Genomic DNA, 20,298 nt, shown 5'->3' on the forward strand with positions numbered 1-20,298 from the left:
GCTATACTTAGTCATACATAACCTAACGCCTGTCTCCCATGGGGGTAGGCAGAGACAATGAAACGCCAATTGCCACAGTCCTTACACAGTCGTAGGTCATATTCGTGTACACCAGTAGAAACATAGACCCACGTTGTCCAACAAATTAATACACGCAGCTAAAATGCGCCGCGTGCCCGTGTACAGCATGCGCCGCTGTGGGCCCGCGCCTTAATCATTTAAGTACGGACTATACTGGAATGCTACTACGGCCTCGCAGAATACAGAAGTGAAACAATACTTACGTTGTTCGGAGGTTCAATTATCCCCCTTCCAGTCTTCCCAATCCGAATACCAATAACCCTTAAATTCCAGCCGAATTACCCCCTACCCAATCTTACTAAACTCCCAAAAGGCCGGCAACGCACTAGTAACGCCTTTGGTCTTTCGGGTGTCTCGTACAGTCATAAGCAACAACTCACTACCTTCAGAAATTAAAAGGTGAAACGATAAGTTTATACTTCATGTATGTAGTAAAATGATTTATTCATTAGTTACTAATGCAGGGGCAGGATGCAGTGTTGCAAGGCGTGCTACTATAGATCCGTTAACACGGTAGGTAGTTGAATTTTAACATATAAAAAATAGATTCTGCTATCAACATTAGCCGCGTAAATTAAGATTGTTAGATAATAAAGATAGCAGAATCAGACTTATCACGCTAATATTATAGTTTGTTTGTTTAGATGTTTGTCCGTTAATCACGCTGTAACTACTGACAGGATTTTGATAAAATGTGGTATACAGACAGGGTATGAGCTGACTTGGGTGATAGGATACTTTTATATATCACTAGTGGTCGCCTAGTGGTTGAAATTCAACCATATACGATTTAATTTACAATACCACTTAACATACGTTCAAGGATAATTTTTATTTAACTCAAACTCAAACAAACTCTTTTATAAAACTCTATTCATATGAGACGTCAATATCATCGCAATGTCTATAGATTTTGACGTTTTGTCAAATACGATCAGATACTATGCATGTGTGTGTAATGTTTTATTTATTGATTTAATGTACTTTATAAGCATTATTTTTGAAAAATATTAGCGTACTGCACTTCTCCTACACATAAACTATAAGTGTACCAAATTTTATGCTCCTACGTCCGCGCAATTTTCGTAAAAAGCAGTCCAAAGTTTTTGCATCACGTATTAATATATAGATTAATATCATTTATATAAAACATATATCTTTATCCCACGGGAACACGAGCGACTAGCGAGGCCGCTGGCAGAATAACTTGGTTTTACATAATGATTGTATGAACGACAAAGTTGTATAAGCGTTTTTTGAAAATGTATTATTTTTTAAAAACTAATAATCTCGTTCATACAAAATTTCATATAATTTTTAAATATATTAATTTTATATTATTTTATATAAATATATTTTTTTATATTTTAGCGGTTGTCAGAATACATCAACCTACAAAGTTTCAACTATGTAACCCAACAGTTTCGAAAACCAAAGGCTGCGACATACGGACAGACGGACAGAGACATGAAGAATCTGTAAGGGTTCCGTTTTGTTCCAATTGGCTATAGAACCCTAAAAAGGAGGCCTTTGTCCTGCAGCGGACCTACAAAGGCTGATAAAAGCTCAAGATTTGGTTCATGACAAAAATAGAACTTAATAGAATTTAGTGTAACTGAATAATTAAACTAATAATGGTTTAGTTACCTGAATAGAGTTCACTACCGTATACCCTTAGTACGAGTTTGCTTTACGTTGAACGAAAACAAACCGAGAGCGCGTTCGGTGCTCTGATTGGCCGGTTCGAATAAACCAACCAATCATAACACCGAACGCGTTCTCGTTTCTATTATCTAGTACTAGCGACCCGCCCCAGCTTCGCATAGGTACAATAGTGATACATTATGCGTGTAATCTTTATATATATAATTCTTCTGTAAGTATGTATGTTACTGAACTTCTCTTAAACGACTGGACCGATTTTAATGATTTTTTTTTGTGTGTGTTCAAGTGGATCTGAGAATGGTTTAGATTCACAATTTTGTCCGCTGGACAATGTTTTAGTTTATTAGTAGTTGTTGATTTTGGAATGTTTTAGGTTCATTGGATCCGACAAATTTTCAAATTAAAGACGTGTAGACGGGACAACGTCTGTCGGGTCCGCTAGTATACATGTAAATAAGCTCTCTGGTTCGTTATTTAAAATTACCGCGCTTTCTTTGATATATTGTCTGTGGTTAAAGAAAACTGAGAAGATGTCTGAACTGTAATATAAAGAGAAAAGACTATTGATTTATTTAGTGGATTTATTTAAGAAAGTTTAAATAGTTTATAAAAACTGATTGTTAGGAGCAATAGCATTTAATGTTGTTTCTCTTTTCACAGGTTAGTATTTGTTTGAGTTGTATTTTAGATATAAGTTTAAATTGTTAAACATGTATGGTACCTAACCTACCAAATTGTTTAGTATTTTGATTAAAATAAATAACTCTTTTTACAGAGCAACAACTTGGGCTTTTGTTTCAACTAACTTATTACAAAACAACATTAATTATAGCTGTTGTCAACAATGGAGAAGTTGAAATTCGAATTTGTTGTCAAACCGAGTGACGACCCGAAAACAAACATAATATGCTTAACATCAATTATGGATGCCAATAAAAGTACTTACTTAATTCCGGAGCAATTACAACCGGTGAAACTACACGATGTCTTAATAAAGTCTCAAATTTTCCAAAAAGTAAAAACTACATTGCAAAAAAGACATGAAAAACGACAAGTATGGATTTCTATTACACCGGAGTTACATGATATCTACATAGATGGTGATGGAAATATGCAATTTAAAGGTTATTTACTGGAAGAAGTTACATCAATTGCACAAGACCAGACTTCTACGGAAACGCCAATAGAAGCTCTTTCAAAAATTTTGGAAAATTTTGCTGAATCAAGAAAGGAGCCTAGACAGTTTAATTTGAAAAAAGTATCTGAAATGTTTGTTATTGATAAGTTTACACAAAAAACGTCAAATGTCACACAGTGGATGGTTATCTTCGAAACAGAATGTACTCGTTTAGGTATAACTGATGATATTTACAAAATTCAAGTTTTAAGGTTATTTTTAGATGATTCTTGTCAGGATTGGTATAGCTCTATGCTTATAAAGCATACAATGAATTCTGAATGGAGTATTTGGAAAAATAATTTTTGCGAAACATATATGAACAAAGGTTGGACACCGGTAAGGTATGCTATTTTATTTAAGTATAGGCAAGGCTCGTTAATAGAATATGCATTAAAAAAAGAGAGACTTTTATTAGAGACTAACAAGTTTATAGATAAAACTACTTTAATAGATTTAATTGTAACGGGTTTACCTAATTTTATCGCCGATGAAATTGATAGAAATAACTTAAAGGAAACAGAACATTTATTCAATAGTATTCGTGGGTTAGAACATTTGAATAAAAAGTTTGTAGGAAAAAGGAAGTATATTCAGAAAATAGCATTAAAGAAAAGACTTTCAAGGAAAAACCATGCAAAATTTGTGAAAAAGAAAAGAAAGGAATTCGGTATCATTCAGAATCCGTTTGTTGGTTTAAAAATAAGGGAGGTGATCGGTATAAAAAAGAGTCAATTAAAAGTATTAATAATTCTGAATTAGAAATGAGTTTAAATGAAGTAGATCCAAAAAACTAATAATTCCACCATTAATCAAAATTAAAATTTTAATAAATGATTCCTTAGAAACATTTGGGGTTTATGATTCAGGATCAAATGTAAGTTTAATTAATTCCAGATTATTATCCTTAAAAAATTATCACACTTACAATAACAATAATAATCAGGCAAATTTAAAAACGATTAATGGTGTAAAAAAGTCTATAGGAATAATAACATTAAAGATTAAGATCTTTCAAATTGAGAAATACATAAATGTTTTTGTTGTAGATAAACAAAACTTTGACCATGATTTTTTAATTGGCTTAGATTGCATAAAATCTTTTCAACTAATTCAAAATGAAAACTTGGAAATAATACAAAACGTTAACAATGAGGAAAATAAAAGTAATGAAAATATTCCTGGCTTAACAGGTAACAAAATTCAAAACTTGCAATATTTAATTGATGAAAATATTGAAAAAAAGAAAAACACAGGTAAAGATAATTTTATAACTGAAGATAAATGTGAGATCAATTTTAATGAACACATAGATATTTCAAATTTCAACATTTCAGTTGATCATTTAGACGTTCAACAGCAGTCAAAAATAGATGAGTTGATAAACAAATATAAGTCACTATTCGCGAAAGATAAATATGATGTAGGTTCAGTTAAGGGCTATGAGGCACATATAGATTTACTTGTAGATACATATTGTAGCAAAAGACCATATCGATGTAATTTTGAGGATAAAAAAGAAATAGAACAACAAGTTTCAAAATTATTAAAAAATAAACTTATTGAAGAATCTTATAGTCCCTTTGCAGCTCCTGTAACACTAGCCTATAAAAAAGAAGAAGGGCGAAAATCTAGGCTATGCATAGATTTTCGGGATTTGAATAAAATAGTGGTTCCGCAATCACAACCGTTTCCACTTATAGAGGACTTAATGGTAAAAACAAGGAACTGTAAATTTTTCTCAACATTAGATATTAATTCGGCATTTTGGTCTATTCCATTAAAAGTAGAAGATAGGAAAAAAACTGCATTTGTTACTCAAGAAAATCATTTTCAATGGACCTGTTTACCGTTTGGTTTGAAAACTTCTCCTGCAATCTTTCAAAGAATATTAAGTAGTATTATTAGGAAACATAAATTATCTAATTTTACAGTAAATTTCATCGATGACATTTTAATATTTTCCCGGACATTCACGGAACACATTGAACACTTAACCCTGCTATTAGAAGCAATCTCAAAAGAGGGCTTTAGATTAAAATTCTCGAAATGCAATTTTGCACAGGATTCTGTAAAATACTTAGGTCACATAATTAAAAATAATGCAATCAGTCCACTTAAGGACAATCTAATAGCCATAAAAGATTTTCCAACTCCAATAACAAAAAAAAATGTTCGACAATTTTTAGGTAAAATTAACTTCTATGGAAAATACATACCAAATATATCAATCATATTAGAACCATTACACAATTTGTTAAGAAAAGACCAAAAATTTATTTGGACAGAAAAATGTCAAGAATCTTTTGATACAATTAAGAATATGCTTTGCTCAAGACCTATATTAGAGATCTTTGATCCAGATTTGCCTATACATATTTATACAGACGCTAGCATACAAGGTATAGGGGCTATATTGAAACAACCACAAAAAAATGGAGAAGAGAAGCCATGTGCATATTTTTCGAGAAAATTAAATGATAGTCAAAAACGAAAAAAAGCTGTCTACTTAGAATGCTTAGCAATAAAAGAAGCAGTAAAATACTGGCAACATTGACTCATAGGAAAAAAATTTAAAGTGTTTTCAGACCATAAACCTCTAGAAAAACTAAATATTAAGGCAAGAACCGATGAAGAGCTAGGAGATCTCACTTATTACTTATCACAATTTAATTTTGAAGTGATATATTCACCAGGAAAGGACAATTTCGAAGCAGACAGCTTAAGTAGAAACCCTGTATTAGAACCACACGTGAACCAGGATGAAGTCTTAAAAATCGTAAATTTTATTAAACTAGAAGATATACAAAAAGATCAAGAGAAAAATGAAATTATAAAACTTCATAAAACTAAACTATTATTAAGAGATAAAGTATACACAAAAAGAATAGGAAAAAAAGAAAAAATTATACTCACGGAAGAATTTAGTAAAGAAATAATAAAAAATATACATTATACATATTGTCATATAGGGGTGAAACAATTAGAAAATAAAATCAAACCATTCTTTACAGCAAAAAACTTAATAAACAATATTAAAAATATTTGCGATAATTGTGAAGTATGCTTAAAAAATAAAACTAGAACTAAATTTAAATATGGATTGATGTCTCACTTGGGTCCTGCCACTTACCCTTTTGAAATAGTGTCTATAGATACTATTGGTGGATTTGGTGGCTCCCGCTCTACAAAAACCTATTTACACATTTTAGTAGACCATTTCACCAGATATGCCTACATTTTAACATCAAAAACACAAAATTCAAATGACTTTATAAAACTAGTAAAAAAAGTTATCCCTGATAATAAAATTGAAATGATCCTATGTGATCAATACCCAGGCATAAACTCCAAAGAATTCAAAAGTTTTTTAAAAAACGAGAATATAACCATTATCTTTACCGCAGTGAATGCACCTTTTTCAAACGGTTTAAATGAACGTTTAAACCAAACTATAGTTAACAAAATCAGATGTAAAATTAATGAAAGGAAAGATAAAATGGCTTGGACGACTATAGCTCATGAATGTATCCAAAAATATAATGAAACTGAACACACTGTTACAGGATTCTCCCCAGTATATTTATTAGAAGGAAAAGTTATTAATATCTTACCAGATGAATTAAAAACACAAAAATCAAAAAACGATTTACTACAAGATAGAAAGATAGCTTTAGAAAAAACTATAAAATCACACAATTACAATAAAAAAAAAATTGACAAAAACAGGATATATTGTCAGTTAAAAGTGGGTGATCTAGTATATGTGGAAAATGGGAACAAGTTAAATAGGAAAAAACTAGATGAGATAAAAATAGGCCCTTATAAAATATTAGAAAAATTATCTAACTCAATTTATAAGATAGATACAGGGTGCAAGAAAATTGAATCAAATTATTTTCACATTACTAAAATTATACCGGTGGTAAATAATTCTCAGTAGTTTAAGGGGAGGGGGAGATGTAAATAAGCTCTCTGGTTCGTTATTTAAAATTACCGCGCTTTCTTTGAATATTGTCTGTGGTAAAAGAAAACTGAGAATATGTCTGAAATGTAATATAAAGAGAAAAGACTATTGATTTATTTAGTGGATTTATTTAAGAAAGTGTGAATAGTTTATAAAAACTGATTGTTAGGAGCAATAGCATTTAATGTTGTTTCTCTTTTTACAGGTTAGTATTTGTTTGAGTTGTATTTTAGATATAAGTTTAATTTGTTAAACATGTATGGTACCTAACCTACCAAATTGTTAAGTATTTTGATCAAAATAAATAACTCTTTTCACAGAGCAACAACTTGGGCTTTTGGTTCAACTAACATATTACATACATATAAACCTTCCTCTTCTATCCATTAAAAAAAAACCACATCAAAATCCGTAGCGTAGTTTTACAGATACAAACAAAGGGACATAGGGACAGAGAAAGTGACTTTGTTTTATACTATGTAGTGATAAACGTAAAGTAAACTCATACTAAGGGTACAGATTCCCCAATGTAAACTATGGTTAACGGTGTTAACCTCGTTCGATTTGAGGTCATTAACTTCTAGTTCACCGGCCATAACAATGAACTTTAATAGGTAAAATACTGAAATTTAAGTGTGGGCTCGCCATGCTTCCGCACGAATAAGCCGGCTCGACCGGAGTGATACCACGATCGAGCAGAAAACCGACGTGAAACAACTTGCGTTGTGTTTCATTGAGGGTACTGGAGGTCCAATTGCCCCCCCCCCTTCCCAATCCCCGATTCCCAACAACCCTTAAATTCCTAAACCCAAATAAATACAAGCTACCTACAAATAAATACTAGCGTAAGGGTACTTTTCCACCAGAGATGTGCTGTGCTACGTTGCCGTGGATGCAAACGCATCCACAGCAACGTAGCATAGCACATCCGCTTCCACCAATCATATTCATTGGTGCACATAGCTTAGCACTGCTAGAAACGGGCTCAGCTAACCAAGTTGCGTGCTATGAATGGCTTCCCTACTATCGATAAGTCGCATACTCGAGCTGCGCTTCTTCCTCGCACAGCTACATAGCTTAGTATCAGTGGAAACGATCACATATATATGTAGTTTCTTTTCTTCTGGTAACGTTCCCCAGTGACAGCGTTGTGATTTTTTTTATTTATTTATTTTTAAGCTGTAAACGTTTTAGTCAAAGTTATTATTATTTAGTTTCACAGCTTAACTATTAGGTACATCTTCGTAGCATAGCTACATAGCACATCTCTGGTAGAAGACCCTAATACACGGAGTTTATCAATTACAGTACAATTGTAATATAAATGTCGGTCAAAGGTTATGAATCACACAGCTGTTTATATTCGCTACTGTAGTGAATAGGCATCGAGGTTGTATGTATGTATACAGCGTGTAACAAAATACCCATATACATACAAGAAGCACTGAAGAATACAGGTTGAATAGAATCTTTACACAAAGTTTCAGCTTAAAATACGTTTAAAAAAATTGGTACCATATACTTGGTGTCGCGTGGTCCTCTTAAATCATACAAACGTGTCACTACACTACAGGGGTCACTCACTAATTACGAAACATTTCTTCTGTAAATCTGATCGCCTAGTACCTGTCTACCTAAATTTGATTCGCATGAAAAATAAAAAAATATTGGAAAAATTCATAACTTCGTTCCATGAAAACATGAGTTTAAAAAACCCTTCCCGTATCGTTTGTTATGTTATCTAGAAACCGTGCACTTGATATGTATACCCTCTTTTTGTTACACCGTGTATAAGTATGTTTTGCAAATGTATGTTGTGAACAGCTTATATTGGTATGATATTTCATATTAGTCATCTAGTAGTAGTAGTAAGCACCTAAGTGATGTTATTTTCTTTGTTTGTTTATAAATTAATTAATAGATCTACTGTTTTTTTTTTAATGGGGGAAAATCATCCAATGACTTCTCTCGTCGGCAAGTTGAAAGGGAGTGTCAGACTCTTACTGACTAAAAACCACCCCGTTCCTTCTCCTGCTTTGAGTCGGAGCCCCGGTAACCTTTTACGTTGTCCGCTACTCCGGATCGACTATTAGGTACCTTTAAGTGTTCTCATTTTCTTTGTATGTTTATATACCTTAATTAATAGATCCATGAGTAATATACCTATATCTCGGTATGTCGCGTTCCGCGCGCGCCTCAATGAGCCATCAGACCACCACAGATGGGGCCCAGTAGGGCTAATGCCTGATCCGGAGCTGCGGACTACCTAGTGGATTTACCGGGGCTCCGGTTCAAAAAGTAGGAGTAGGAACGGGGTGGTTTTTAGTCAGTAAGGGTCTGACAACCCCTTTAGCCTCACCCAAGGAGGGAGAAGCTATTGGACGATTTTTCCCCACTTAAAAAAACCACTAGAAGAGTTAAAAGTAAGCAATTGCTTGCTGATTGATTGAAATGATTTATTAATTATTAATTTCGGTTGGACGACGACATTTATATCATCAATCAACATTTTAGCATATCAATACCAACTAATTAAGCAAGACAAGTAAGTACCTACATAGACATCAAACAATAGGTATATCAACATCCGCAAAAATCATACGATCGCTATGTTTTGATAATAAAATTGTTTGTAAACTACACTATCTGCGGAGAATTCTGCTAATCACCTCACTAGGTAGGTAGCAACAAGAAGGTTATATAAGTTCGTAGGTATGTGTTGGTAGTTATCTTTGTAACTAGTTATTGGCTGCGACTTCGCCCGCGTTGAATAAAGACTTCTAAGTTCTAAGAGATGTTGCTTTTGATTTCTTTCTGTTATGAAAAAATCCCACACTCCTGAGTCTTCTATTCCCAAAAACCTAGGCGCCTTTTGAAGGTTTCTCCCCGAATGAAAGGTATCACTACGGTCGGCTCCAGTATGCTGAAGTATGGCTCTCCCATGTACAAAATCATACAACAATATATAAAATATCACGACAATTATCCGCGAAGGGGTAGGCAGAGGTGCACATTAGGGCACGTAATGCCGCTATACAATGTGCACCCACTATTCACCATTTGTGACATATTATATCCCATGTAATGGGGGCAATTCCAGAATCCGTGCTACTACTGAGAAACTTTCAAAAAACTGAAAAATGTCCAGTAATATTAATAGTACAAAATCACACTTTGAAATTAATCCGTTACAATTTACAAACAAACGCACAGACACACTCGAATCTCCTCTCTTTATCTAATACCTACATGTTTAGACATTTATTGTGTAGGCAATTTAATATCGTCTGAGGTTGTTATCTACCATACCTACAACGCATTATTATATTTTGTATTTTGGCATAGATACTCCTACATTATCGCTGCTATCAGTCAAATGTTTGTTGCCTGTCTGTTTAGCATCACATTACGACTGTAACTCTTATAGTGGTAAGCAGACTACGGTAGATCAAAGGACATGGTTAATCAAGTAGAAGAGTCAATGTAATTTATAAATTTCATAAAATATCGCATAGGGTATTTAGGTCCAGCCCACCAGAGCCAGTGCCGGCGTTAAGGGGAGGGGGGGGGCGTGATGGGCCGATGGCTCAGGGCGACAAATTCTGGGGGGCGCCGATGCCGCCGCCGATGGGATCCGCAAAAAACTAACACTTGATATTGCTTCCCTCAAGTGGGCGCCACAATATTTTCGCCCGGGGTACCAGTGGCCCTTACGCCGGCACTGACCAGAGCCTCCCAAACCAACCTTGAAAACACCGGAACACTGAAATTTGTCGCGTCTCAGGGACACGAACTACTGTCTTGGATCCCGCAACAGTCGTAACTAAATAAATCAGAAGATAGGAGCCCCGGTAAACCCGCTAGGTAGTCCGCAGCTCCGGATCAGGCGGTCTGATAGCTCTTTGAGGCGCGCGGAGCGTCATAATATTATGTAGCTATTTATTATTCATTTATTGAAAAAAAATATAAACTAAGTAGTGTGCAGTCCAGTCCGGAGCTACGGAGTACCTGCTGGACAAGCAGGAGTAGGAACGGAATGGTTTTAGTCAGTAAGAGTCTGACACTCCGCGACTCCCTCTCGCCTCGCCCAGAGCGGGAGAAGTCATTGGATGACTTTTCCCCCTCAAAAAAAGTGTACAGTCACGTACAGTCCAACAAAATTATATATCTAGTTTGTCTGTCGGATCAATATGTTTTAGTAGGTAATATTGTAATGAGGTACGGATCTATTGTTTTTAACTAGAATTCAACCTGTTACGAAATTGAATAGTTTCAATAACCTTGAGATTTGTAAGTCCGTAAATAGTTAGGTAGGTACGTACTTATGTAAAGTAGTTTGTACATAACATAACAAAGGAGTCGACAATAAGGATGATGACGGGGTATGCAAATTAATAATCTATTTAGTCCGTCAATTAGGTAATGAAAAAATATTAGACACGTATTTTTTTATTTTGTCATATAAGATAACAATACTTAGTTAAAACGAATCAAAGTTTAGGAGTGGGAGCAAATACGTCATTTCTACGTATAAAACGTACCTAGAAATGACGTCTCGCGATATTTCAAATCCACTTATCTTTGACAGTATTTGTTTCCGCAAGAAAATAAAAAATACGTGTCTTACGTTTTAAAATAATCTACAAGACGGACTTTAAAACAAAAAAATTAGTCATCTAACCTATTACTAGCTTCTGCCAAGGACATCGCGCGCGTTCCTGTGGGATAAAAAGTAGCCTATGTGTTATTCCAAACCATAATCTACCCCTATTCCAAATTTCATCCCGATCCCTTCAACTGGTTTGACGTAATTGAATAACAAATAAACACACAAACTCACAAAGAAAGATTGGGTGAACGATCACACTCACACTTGATTCTCGGGTTAGACAATTAATAGCTCAGGTTTCCCTTAGAAACAAAAATGCGTAGGAAGTATATATCTTCTAACTAGTTAGGTATGTCGCAAATCTCGGATTCTCACATTAATACTGTCACAGCTATTTAAAATTTCAAACCAGTTTACAAAATCACGTACCTACTTAGTAACAAAACCACCTGTTTTGTCTAAAATCATCCAATGACTTCTCCCGCTTTGGGCGAAGCGAGAGGGAGTGTCAGTCTCTTACTGACTAAAAACCACCCCGTTCCTACTCCTACTTTTCGAGCCGGAGCCCCGGTAAACCTGCTAGGTAGCAGTTCACAAAATCACGTAGTAACAAAACAGGTGTATAAGCTTAACGTAGTTAAAAATAGTTTTTTTATATACAGACATAATTATGTACATACATAATATGTATGTATAGGAGTATATGGTCAAGTTCATTGACTTCTTTTATCAAACAATTTAACATGCCACCTGTTATATCTTTATACTTTATGTGTTATCTTTTTGTCTCTGTTGTGTAGATCTTTTTATGGTATAAGCCGGTAAACTAGCAGACGGATCACCTGATGGTAAGCCTTTGCTGCCGCCCTTGGACACTTGAAACACCAGAAGCGTTACAAGGGTGTTCATGGTCTTATGAGGGTTAGGAATTTAAAAGCTGTTGCGAGAATCGGGGATTAGGAAGATTGGGAACAGGGTAATTGGGCCTCCGGCTCGAAAATCAGGACGACTAGGAATGTGGGTGGTTTTTAGTCAGTAAGAATCTGATACTCCCTCTCGCCTCGCCCAAGGCGGGAGATGTCATTGTATGATTCCCCCTCAGCTCAATAAAAAGAGCATTTTTTTGTAACAGGGAATACCTTCCAGAGTCGGAGGTAAGCTTTTGAGAAGAATGTATGTTATATGTTCGTAAACCCACCCACGACACAGGAGAAAGCCCTAGTGTTTTCCAAAAAAAAACATTGATCATTCCTTCCAGTGTCTACATACGTAAGCCAATATTGATTCATTTCATGTAAATTACAAGTACTTATCTACTGAAACCTGCCTGATAAGGGATATCAGTTTTATTATGTATTATGCGTCATTTATCACTACTCGGAAGAACGGATTTTACTGAGTCTGGCTCATGAAATGGATTTTTCCTTTATCTATCATCCAATTTAGTGTTGTGAGTGTCCATGGGTGATGCGGATGGTTTTCCATCAGTCATTATGCGTCATTTTTATGGTATAAGCCGGTAAACGAGCAGACGGATCACCTGATGGTAAGCAATCATCGCCGCCAAAGGACACTTGAAACACTAGAGGCGTTGCCGGCCTTTTGGGAGTTAGGAATTTAAGGGTTGTTGGGGAATCGGGGATCCAGAAGATTGGGAAGGGGGGTAATTGGGCCTCCGGTAACCTCACTCACTCAAGCTAAAAATTAAAATGAAAATAATAAAACCCAAAATACAATTTTTATAATTTATTTCACATTTTGTTTTACACTTAAAAATCAAAATAGCACAATCGTTGATCGAGCATAATTTCATTTACAACATATAAAATACAGTATCACTATATTTCTTCGCATAACTAACATAGTATATTTAACATACATGTTATGTATGATTCGCTTTACATAATATATAAAATATATGCTTCATATGCGCATAATATACATATTTCACATGAGCATCAACAAGCATTCTATAGGGTGACTGGTAATTAGTGAACGATATTTAAACACGTGATTGTACTCATGATTACAAACAACTTTGGCGAAGAAACATTTTTTTTGTATACTCATTAGTTTTATTTTTATCACTATAATAAAGAAAAGTAAAGTTCCAAAAAACCTACTAGTCTGCCGACAACGCAGGCGTGGGCCTCGCTGCTAACAGCTGATCATGGCAAAGCACACGCGTGCGATATTTTATTACTGTGATAAAAATAAAACTAATGAGTATACAAAAAAGTTTCTTCGGGAAAGTTGTTTGTAATCATGAGTACAATCACGTGTTTAAATATCGTTCACTAATTACCTGTTGCCCTATATACATACTTCACATGAGCAACAACAAGCATTTTATACATAAGTATATAACGACCGAAATAAATAATCGACCTCAAATCCAAAATCTGTGGAAGAGTGAGGTCCCAATAGGGATGATGATGGGGTATGAAAATTAAAAATCTATTTAGTCCGTCAGTTAGGTAATGACAAAATATTAGACACGTATTTTTTATTTTGTCATATAAGATAACAATACTTAGATAAAACGAATCAAAGTTAAGAAGTGGGAGCAAATACGTCATTTCTACGTATAAAACGTACCTAGAAGTGACGTCACGCGATATTTCAAATTGATATATCTTCGAAAGTATTTGTTTCCGTAAGAAAAAAAAATACGTGTCTAATGTTTTAAAATATTCTACAAGACGGTCATTAAAATAAAAATTAGTCATCTACCCTATTGTGCGTTGCGCTGTATTGCTAGTCGTCGCGGACGCAACGCAGGGCAACTAACCAATGAGACCAAGGCCTTAGATAGATTTTTGACACTAGTTCTAATATAGAGTTAATGTCAAAAACTTGAATCGATCATTTCGGTTTTGGATTAGAGATCGGTTACTAATTTCGTTCGTTAATAAAAATAACAATAATACATTTTCATAAATATACAATACACATGATCAGAAAAAAATAATACACCATTTGTTTTAGGAAATACCTTACAAAAACTTAGTTTTAAGCTACGCGTCCACAGGCTCGCATCGCACGCAACGGATTTTAGTTTGTCTTGTATAGAAATTACTCATACAACTGCGTCCACTGATCCGCATCGTACCGACCGCGTCATCGGCAATGCCTACATGCGATGCGTACTGATGACGTCATACGGAATGCGTACTATGCGTGCGATGCGAGCCTGTGGACGCTTACCTTTAGTGGTAAGCGTACCTACACATGGATAACGTTAGTATCTCTCATCGCAGATTTGTGATCTACGGTTATAAATAAAGCTGAAGAGTTTGTTTGATCTCCAGAACTACCTTCAGTCGGTAACGGTCAATTTTGAAAAATTCTTTCTGTGTTGGACAGTCAATTAATCGAGGTAGGTTATAGGCTTTAAAACATCACGTTACTATCAATAGGAGCCGAGCAGAGTGAATGAAACCGCGCTGAAGTAGCTGCATATACAATGTGATAGGGGTGAGACTTCTAACCCGTTAAGGCTGAGTTCTACACCTAATTTTATCGACAAAAGTCGGGGGTCGAAGTGGTCGAATCCCCTCCCCTAAAAGTTATGGCTATTTTAATATTTTTTTTACTTTTTTTAATATCAAAGGTTGTATGCGTCGTAGAAACAAAAAAAAAACGACTAACGGTACCTAATAACCTTGGCTAACTAATTCATTACTTTTTTCATATGTTTGATAATGTTTTGGTGAGAAAAAAAATCATTTGTGAATTATTTTTACCGAAAAAATCACTATTTTTCAATATTTTCAATTAGGGGTTCAACCCCCATATTATTATTTTTGTCGATAAAATTAGATGTAGTACTCAGCCTTAACGGGTTAGAAGACCCACGCCTATCACATTGTATAGGAATAATCCTAAAGATCGATTTCCATAATTTTTGTACTAGTAGTAATAAGAATGTACTTATGAAACTAATCACTGGGTACAAATAACAAAATCAAATCATTGAATATCCAACAGTTTGACTCAATAAACCTATCAGTAGATTCGGCAACTACAGTCAGTATTTTGATTTAGAAGACTCAGTGAAAATTTAAATAAGTTTCTATACAAGACGAATTAAAATCCGTTGCGTGCGATGCGTACGATGTGGGCCTGTGGACGCTTACCTTGAGTGACCATTAAATGGCTCTCAATACGATGGTAAGCCTTATTAGAGCAGAACTAATGAGTAAAAAATCCAAAAATCCGGATTGGCATATTACTTTTTTCCAATAAACTACCCATAAACCTTTATTTATTTGTCATATATACGATTTCACATTCTAACTTCGAAATATAAATTTCATATTGTACTTTTACGACTTTATAAACTACCAAAAATTAGGGGACTTCCGAATCCGAATACAGCAATTTGCATTTTGCGGCAGATTTTACAAATCTATTATAATAATTTCTATATAATATCTCTGTTTTACATAATTATATACAAAAAACATTTCATAATACAAATAGGTACTTTCAATTTGATTAATATCTTTTTATAACCTATAATTTAGCGTTATCACCAATGACGATTTAGTATAATTATATAGATTCTGACATTGAGGCTTAGGAATTCAAGTATTGTATCATATCGTCACGCCTTTTATCTCAGAAGGGGTAGGCAAAGGTGCACATTAGGGCACGCATCAAAATCCGTTTCGTAGTTTTAAAGATTTTTAAGCATACAAAGGGAAATAGGGACAGAGAAAGCGACTTTGTTTTATACTATGTAGTGAAGTCCCATGTAATAGGGGATATGACTGGACACAATTCCAGTCTCCGTGCTACTACTGAAAAATTTTCGAAAAACCACAGAAAAAAGTCATTAATTTCGACAGTGAGAGAGTAAATTGAAAAGTTAAGCGCGTCCAAACCAAAAATACGGGTCGTATTTAAAAGTATGCTGTTTATAAGATAAAAATTGCAGGTATCACTTGCCCTATATTTTAATCTTTTACCGATAAAAGTCAGGTGCGGTTTGCACATATGTCAATATTATGAATGATAGACTAACACGCCTTGATATGACATAGGTGCAATTCCTCTTTATCAAGAGTTTCCTACTTTTTTTCTGGTCAAGGACAACTTTTGTATTTCTTGTTAATACCCCGTCATTATCACTATTAAAACCCGATGTAGATACATAGCAAGTAAGTAACTTTTTAGGCAAGTTAAATTACCGAACCATTTGATATTTCTAACCTCGGTAAATCAAGACATTTTAGGAGTCTTATAGTAACTTTCGTGAGACATACTAAATTAATTATGTGTGTAATTATGTTATCGGCTTATTCACGTAACGTTTTGACGAGGAACTCGACTAGTTTCAAGCCATGCTAGAGGCTCATATTCATGAGCAGCATTCCGCGTCACACGAGCCTCTAGCATGGCTTGAAACTAGTCGAGTTCCTCGTCAAAACGTTACGTGAATAAGCCGATAACATAATATGTAATTAATTTTAGGAGTCCCTTGAATTTCGAACTAACGACAATCGACTGTAATAAATTTTTGAAAAACAAACGCCGATTCTTTTTTTCAGCCGTTGAAACTGTAATATAAGACAATTAATGAGATCAAAGTTTCTATCAATTGGACACTTCACATCGCTTGGCAGTACCCTTGAACCTTAATTATAGAGATCAAAGAATAACGTTTTTTAACGACATGTTTGCTTACTATATACGATCAGTTTCATAAAATAGTTACATGAATGACACATAAGCGACACCAGGACAGGCTCTACTAGTAGTAAAAAATCAAAAGCTGGAATTTGTTTATTTATTTGTTTGAACGCGCTAATCTCCGGTACGGGTGTTTCGGATTGAATAACTATCGTGAGACATACAATTAACTAAAAATCACGGTTTACTCACGTACATTAATGGAGAAAAGCTCTACTAGTTTCGAGTCACAGAGGGACTTCTACAGCGTCAGTAGGCTGCGCGACGTCGCCGCGTCTGCGCACGCTGCTCATGATGAAGAGTCCCTCTGTGACTCGAAACTAGTAGAGCTTTTCTCCATTAATGTACGTGAGTAAACCGTGATTTTTAGTTAATTCTTAGCTGAGGAAGGCTTTATGCTATAAAACATCACGGTACAATCAATGGGAGCTGAGCTGCGGATGAAAGCGCGGGAGTCATCATAAGCCCTCAATGTCAGAATCGTATGTTATTATTTAGAATATTCACATTAGAAAATTCAACAAATAATACTTTGTCCAATCTAAGGATAATCCTATAGGGTAGATGACTAATTTTTATTTTAATGTCCGTCTTGTAGATTATTTTAAAACATTACACACGTATTTTTAATTTTCTTATGGAAACAAATACTTTCGAAGATATATCGATTTGAAATATCGCGTAACGTCACTTCTACGTACATTTTATACGTAGAAATGACGTATTCGCTCCCACTCCTAAACTTTGATTCGTTTTATCTAAATATTGTTATCTTAAATGACAAAATAAAAAAATACGTGTCTAATATTTTATCATTACCTAACTGACGGACTAAATAGATTTTTAATTTTCATACCCCGTCATCATCCCTATTGCAATAGGAACGTGTCTAAAACTGTACACAGGCCAAATAGTATATTTTCGTACATTTTATCCCCTAAGAGGAATATACAATGTGATAGGCGTGGGACTTCTAACCCGTTAAGGCTGAGTACTACATCTAATTTTATCGACAAAAAAATAATATGGGGGTTGAACCCCTAATTGAAAATATAGGAAAATAGTGATTTTTTCGGTAAGAATTATTCACAAATTATTTTTTTCTCACCAAAACATTGTCAAACATATGAAAAAAGTAATGAATTAGTTAGCCAAGGTTATTAGCTACCGTTTGTCGTCTTTTTTTGTTTCTACGACGCATACAACCTTTGATATAAAAAAAGTAAAAAAAATATTAAAATGGCCATAATTTTTAGGGGAGGTGATTCGACCCCTTCGACCCAGGACTTTTGTCGTTAAAATTAGATGTAGTATTCAGCCTTAACGGGTTAGAAGTCTCGCCCCTATCACATTGTATAGACTTTAACCAACAACAATACATACATAAGCATTTTACAAACACCCATATACATATATCTATACATATACATATCTTTATATACACACTTGTAAATATAAAAAAACATTTGAACCATCGCGAATTGCACTTTAATTCCAACGACATAAAGTCGACTTTGTCACACAGAACAGGCGAAGACATATAAAAATGGGTTTTGTTCGCTAAATTTTCAAAAAAAATATCTAGACTAGATTCTATTAATAGCGGCGTAAGAGTCGGTTCATATCTGACGTAAAACACGTCGAGCGTATCATCGGTCGTACTGACGTATCATCGGTTGAGTGTGAACGGTCAATTGTTTTCTAAAAGGGTCGATTTATACTAGCGCAGAATCGAAGCGCATCGAAGCGTCTATCCAAAAATGCACATAGCAAACTCAACCTTAACTGCACAGCGTATGGGACAATAATTTATACTAGCGCCGCGTAAGCGTTGTTCGCGCGCAGACGCGCGAATACAGACTAAAGCGCGCGCGCCTTTTTAAAATCTCCGAAGTAATGTGTGCGTTACGCTGTGGGGTTAAGGTTGAATTTGTTATGTTCAGTTTTGGATAGACGCTTCGACTCTGCGTTAGTATAAATTGACCCTAATACATTTGTCTGTTCTGGCGTTACGCGACCGATGATACGCGACGCATGTTCCGGCAGATATGAACCGACCCTAAATCAAATCTCGTTTTGCATACTACCTGACTTTAATAAAAAAAAATGAAATGGCGACTTCAAAAAACGCTATTTTTTATCATTAAGTACCCACATGAATAATGTAAAACTACCCGCATTGAAATGGTTTTAAAAGTACCATTTACGACTATAAATAAATACTTCGAGAAAAGCGAGGGTACTCGATTAGAAAATAGTGAAGTACCTTCACTTAGTTGACTATATAGGCTGACTGGTAATTAGTGAACGATATTTAAACACGTGATTGTACTCATGATTACAAACAACTTTCCCAAAGAAACGTTTTTTTTTTGTATGAACTTGTATTTTTTTTTATGGAATAGGTGGCAAACAAGCAAACGAGTCACCTGATGGTAAGCAATCAGCGCCGCCCATGGACACCCGCAACACCAGAGGAGTCACACAGGTGCGTCACCGGCCGTTTTATATTTCTAAACGCACCCATGATACAGGAGAAAATCATAATGGGTCGCTTTTCAAAGAAAAAAAAGTTTCTTTGGGAAAGTTGTTTGTAATCATGAGTACAATCACGTGTTTAAATATCTTTCACTAATTACCAGTCACCCTACATAAATAGTGTTGCACTTACAAAAATGTCAGGTAGTCAAGTTTATCGATAAAAAATGTCGAGATCGATATAAGAACATTTCTAACGACTAAAATGAATAACCAAATTCTCTGGATCGAATTTGACATGACATGTATCTCTAATGTCAAAAATCGATTTAGTGATCGAGATTGGTCATTAATTTTGGCCATAATCGATTTGCAAGTCGATATTAAAAGAGACACTGTAACTTCACACTTGAATTATCTGTAATCACATTAGGGGATCGGCAGAGGAGACCATAAAACAGAACAAAAACTACGTATCGTCACGCCTTTTATCCCCGGAGGGGTAGGCAGAGGTGCACATTAGGGCACTTATGTGGAGATTATGACAAAATCTTTAAGTCTTTGACTGCCAATAGAAAACTGTTGAAGGCAAATCCTCCGCTAACGTCGGTCACCTGTGACCAC

General features: G+C 34.9%; 1 protein-coding gene and 1 long non-coding RNA gene across 2 annotated transcripts in view; one reads left to right on the forward strand and one right to left on the reverse strand.

Annotated features, from left to right (window-relative positions):
• The first annotated feature begins 2,194 nt into the window (after positions 1–2,194).
• On the forward strand, positions 2,195–3,685 carry LOC118269744 (uncharacterized). Its single transcript, XM_050700643.1, has 2 exons — positions 2,195–2,406; positions 2,522–3,685. The coding sequence occupies exon 2, from the start codon at positions 2,591–2,593 to the stop codon at positions 3,683–3,685; it is 1,095 nt and encodes a 364-aa protein (XP_050556600.1). The 5' UTR covers positions 2,195–2,406; positions 2,522–2,590.
• A 9,545-nt stretch (positions 3,686–13,230) lies between these two features.
• Positions 13,231–20,298, reverse strand: part of LOC126911900 (uncharacterized) — a 35,702-nt gene continuing 28,634 nt past the window's right edge. Inside the window, exon 2 of the long non-coding RNA XR_007706408.1 lies at positions 13,231–20,288. This is a non-coding gene — a long non-coding RNA (uncharacterized LOC126911900). The remainder of the gene's footprint in view (positions 20,289–20,298) is intronic.

The sequence above is a fragment of the Spodoptera frugiperda genome, chromosome 19 (assembly GCF_023101765.2).
Source record: "Spodoptera frugiperda isolate SF20-4 chromosome 19, AGI-APGP_CSIRO_Sfru_2.0, whole genome shotgun sequence".
In the NCBI taxonomy this organism is placed as follows: Eukaryota; Metazoa; Arthropoda; class Insecta; order Lepidoptera; family Noctuidae; genus Spodoptera; species Spodoptera frugiperda.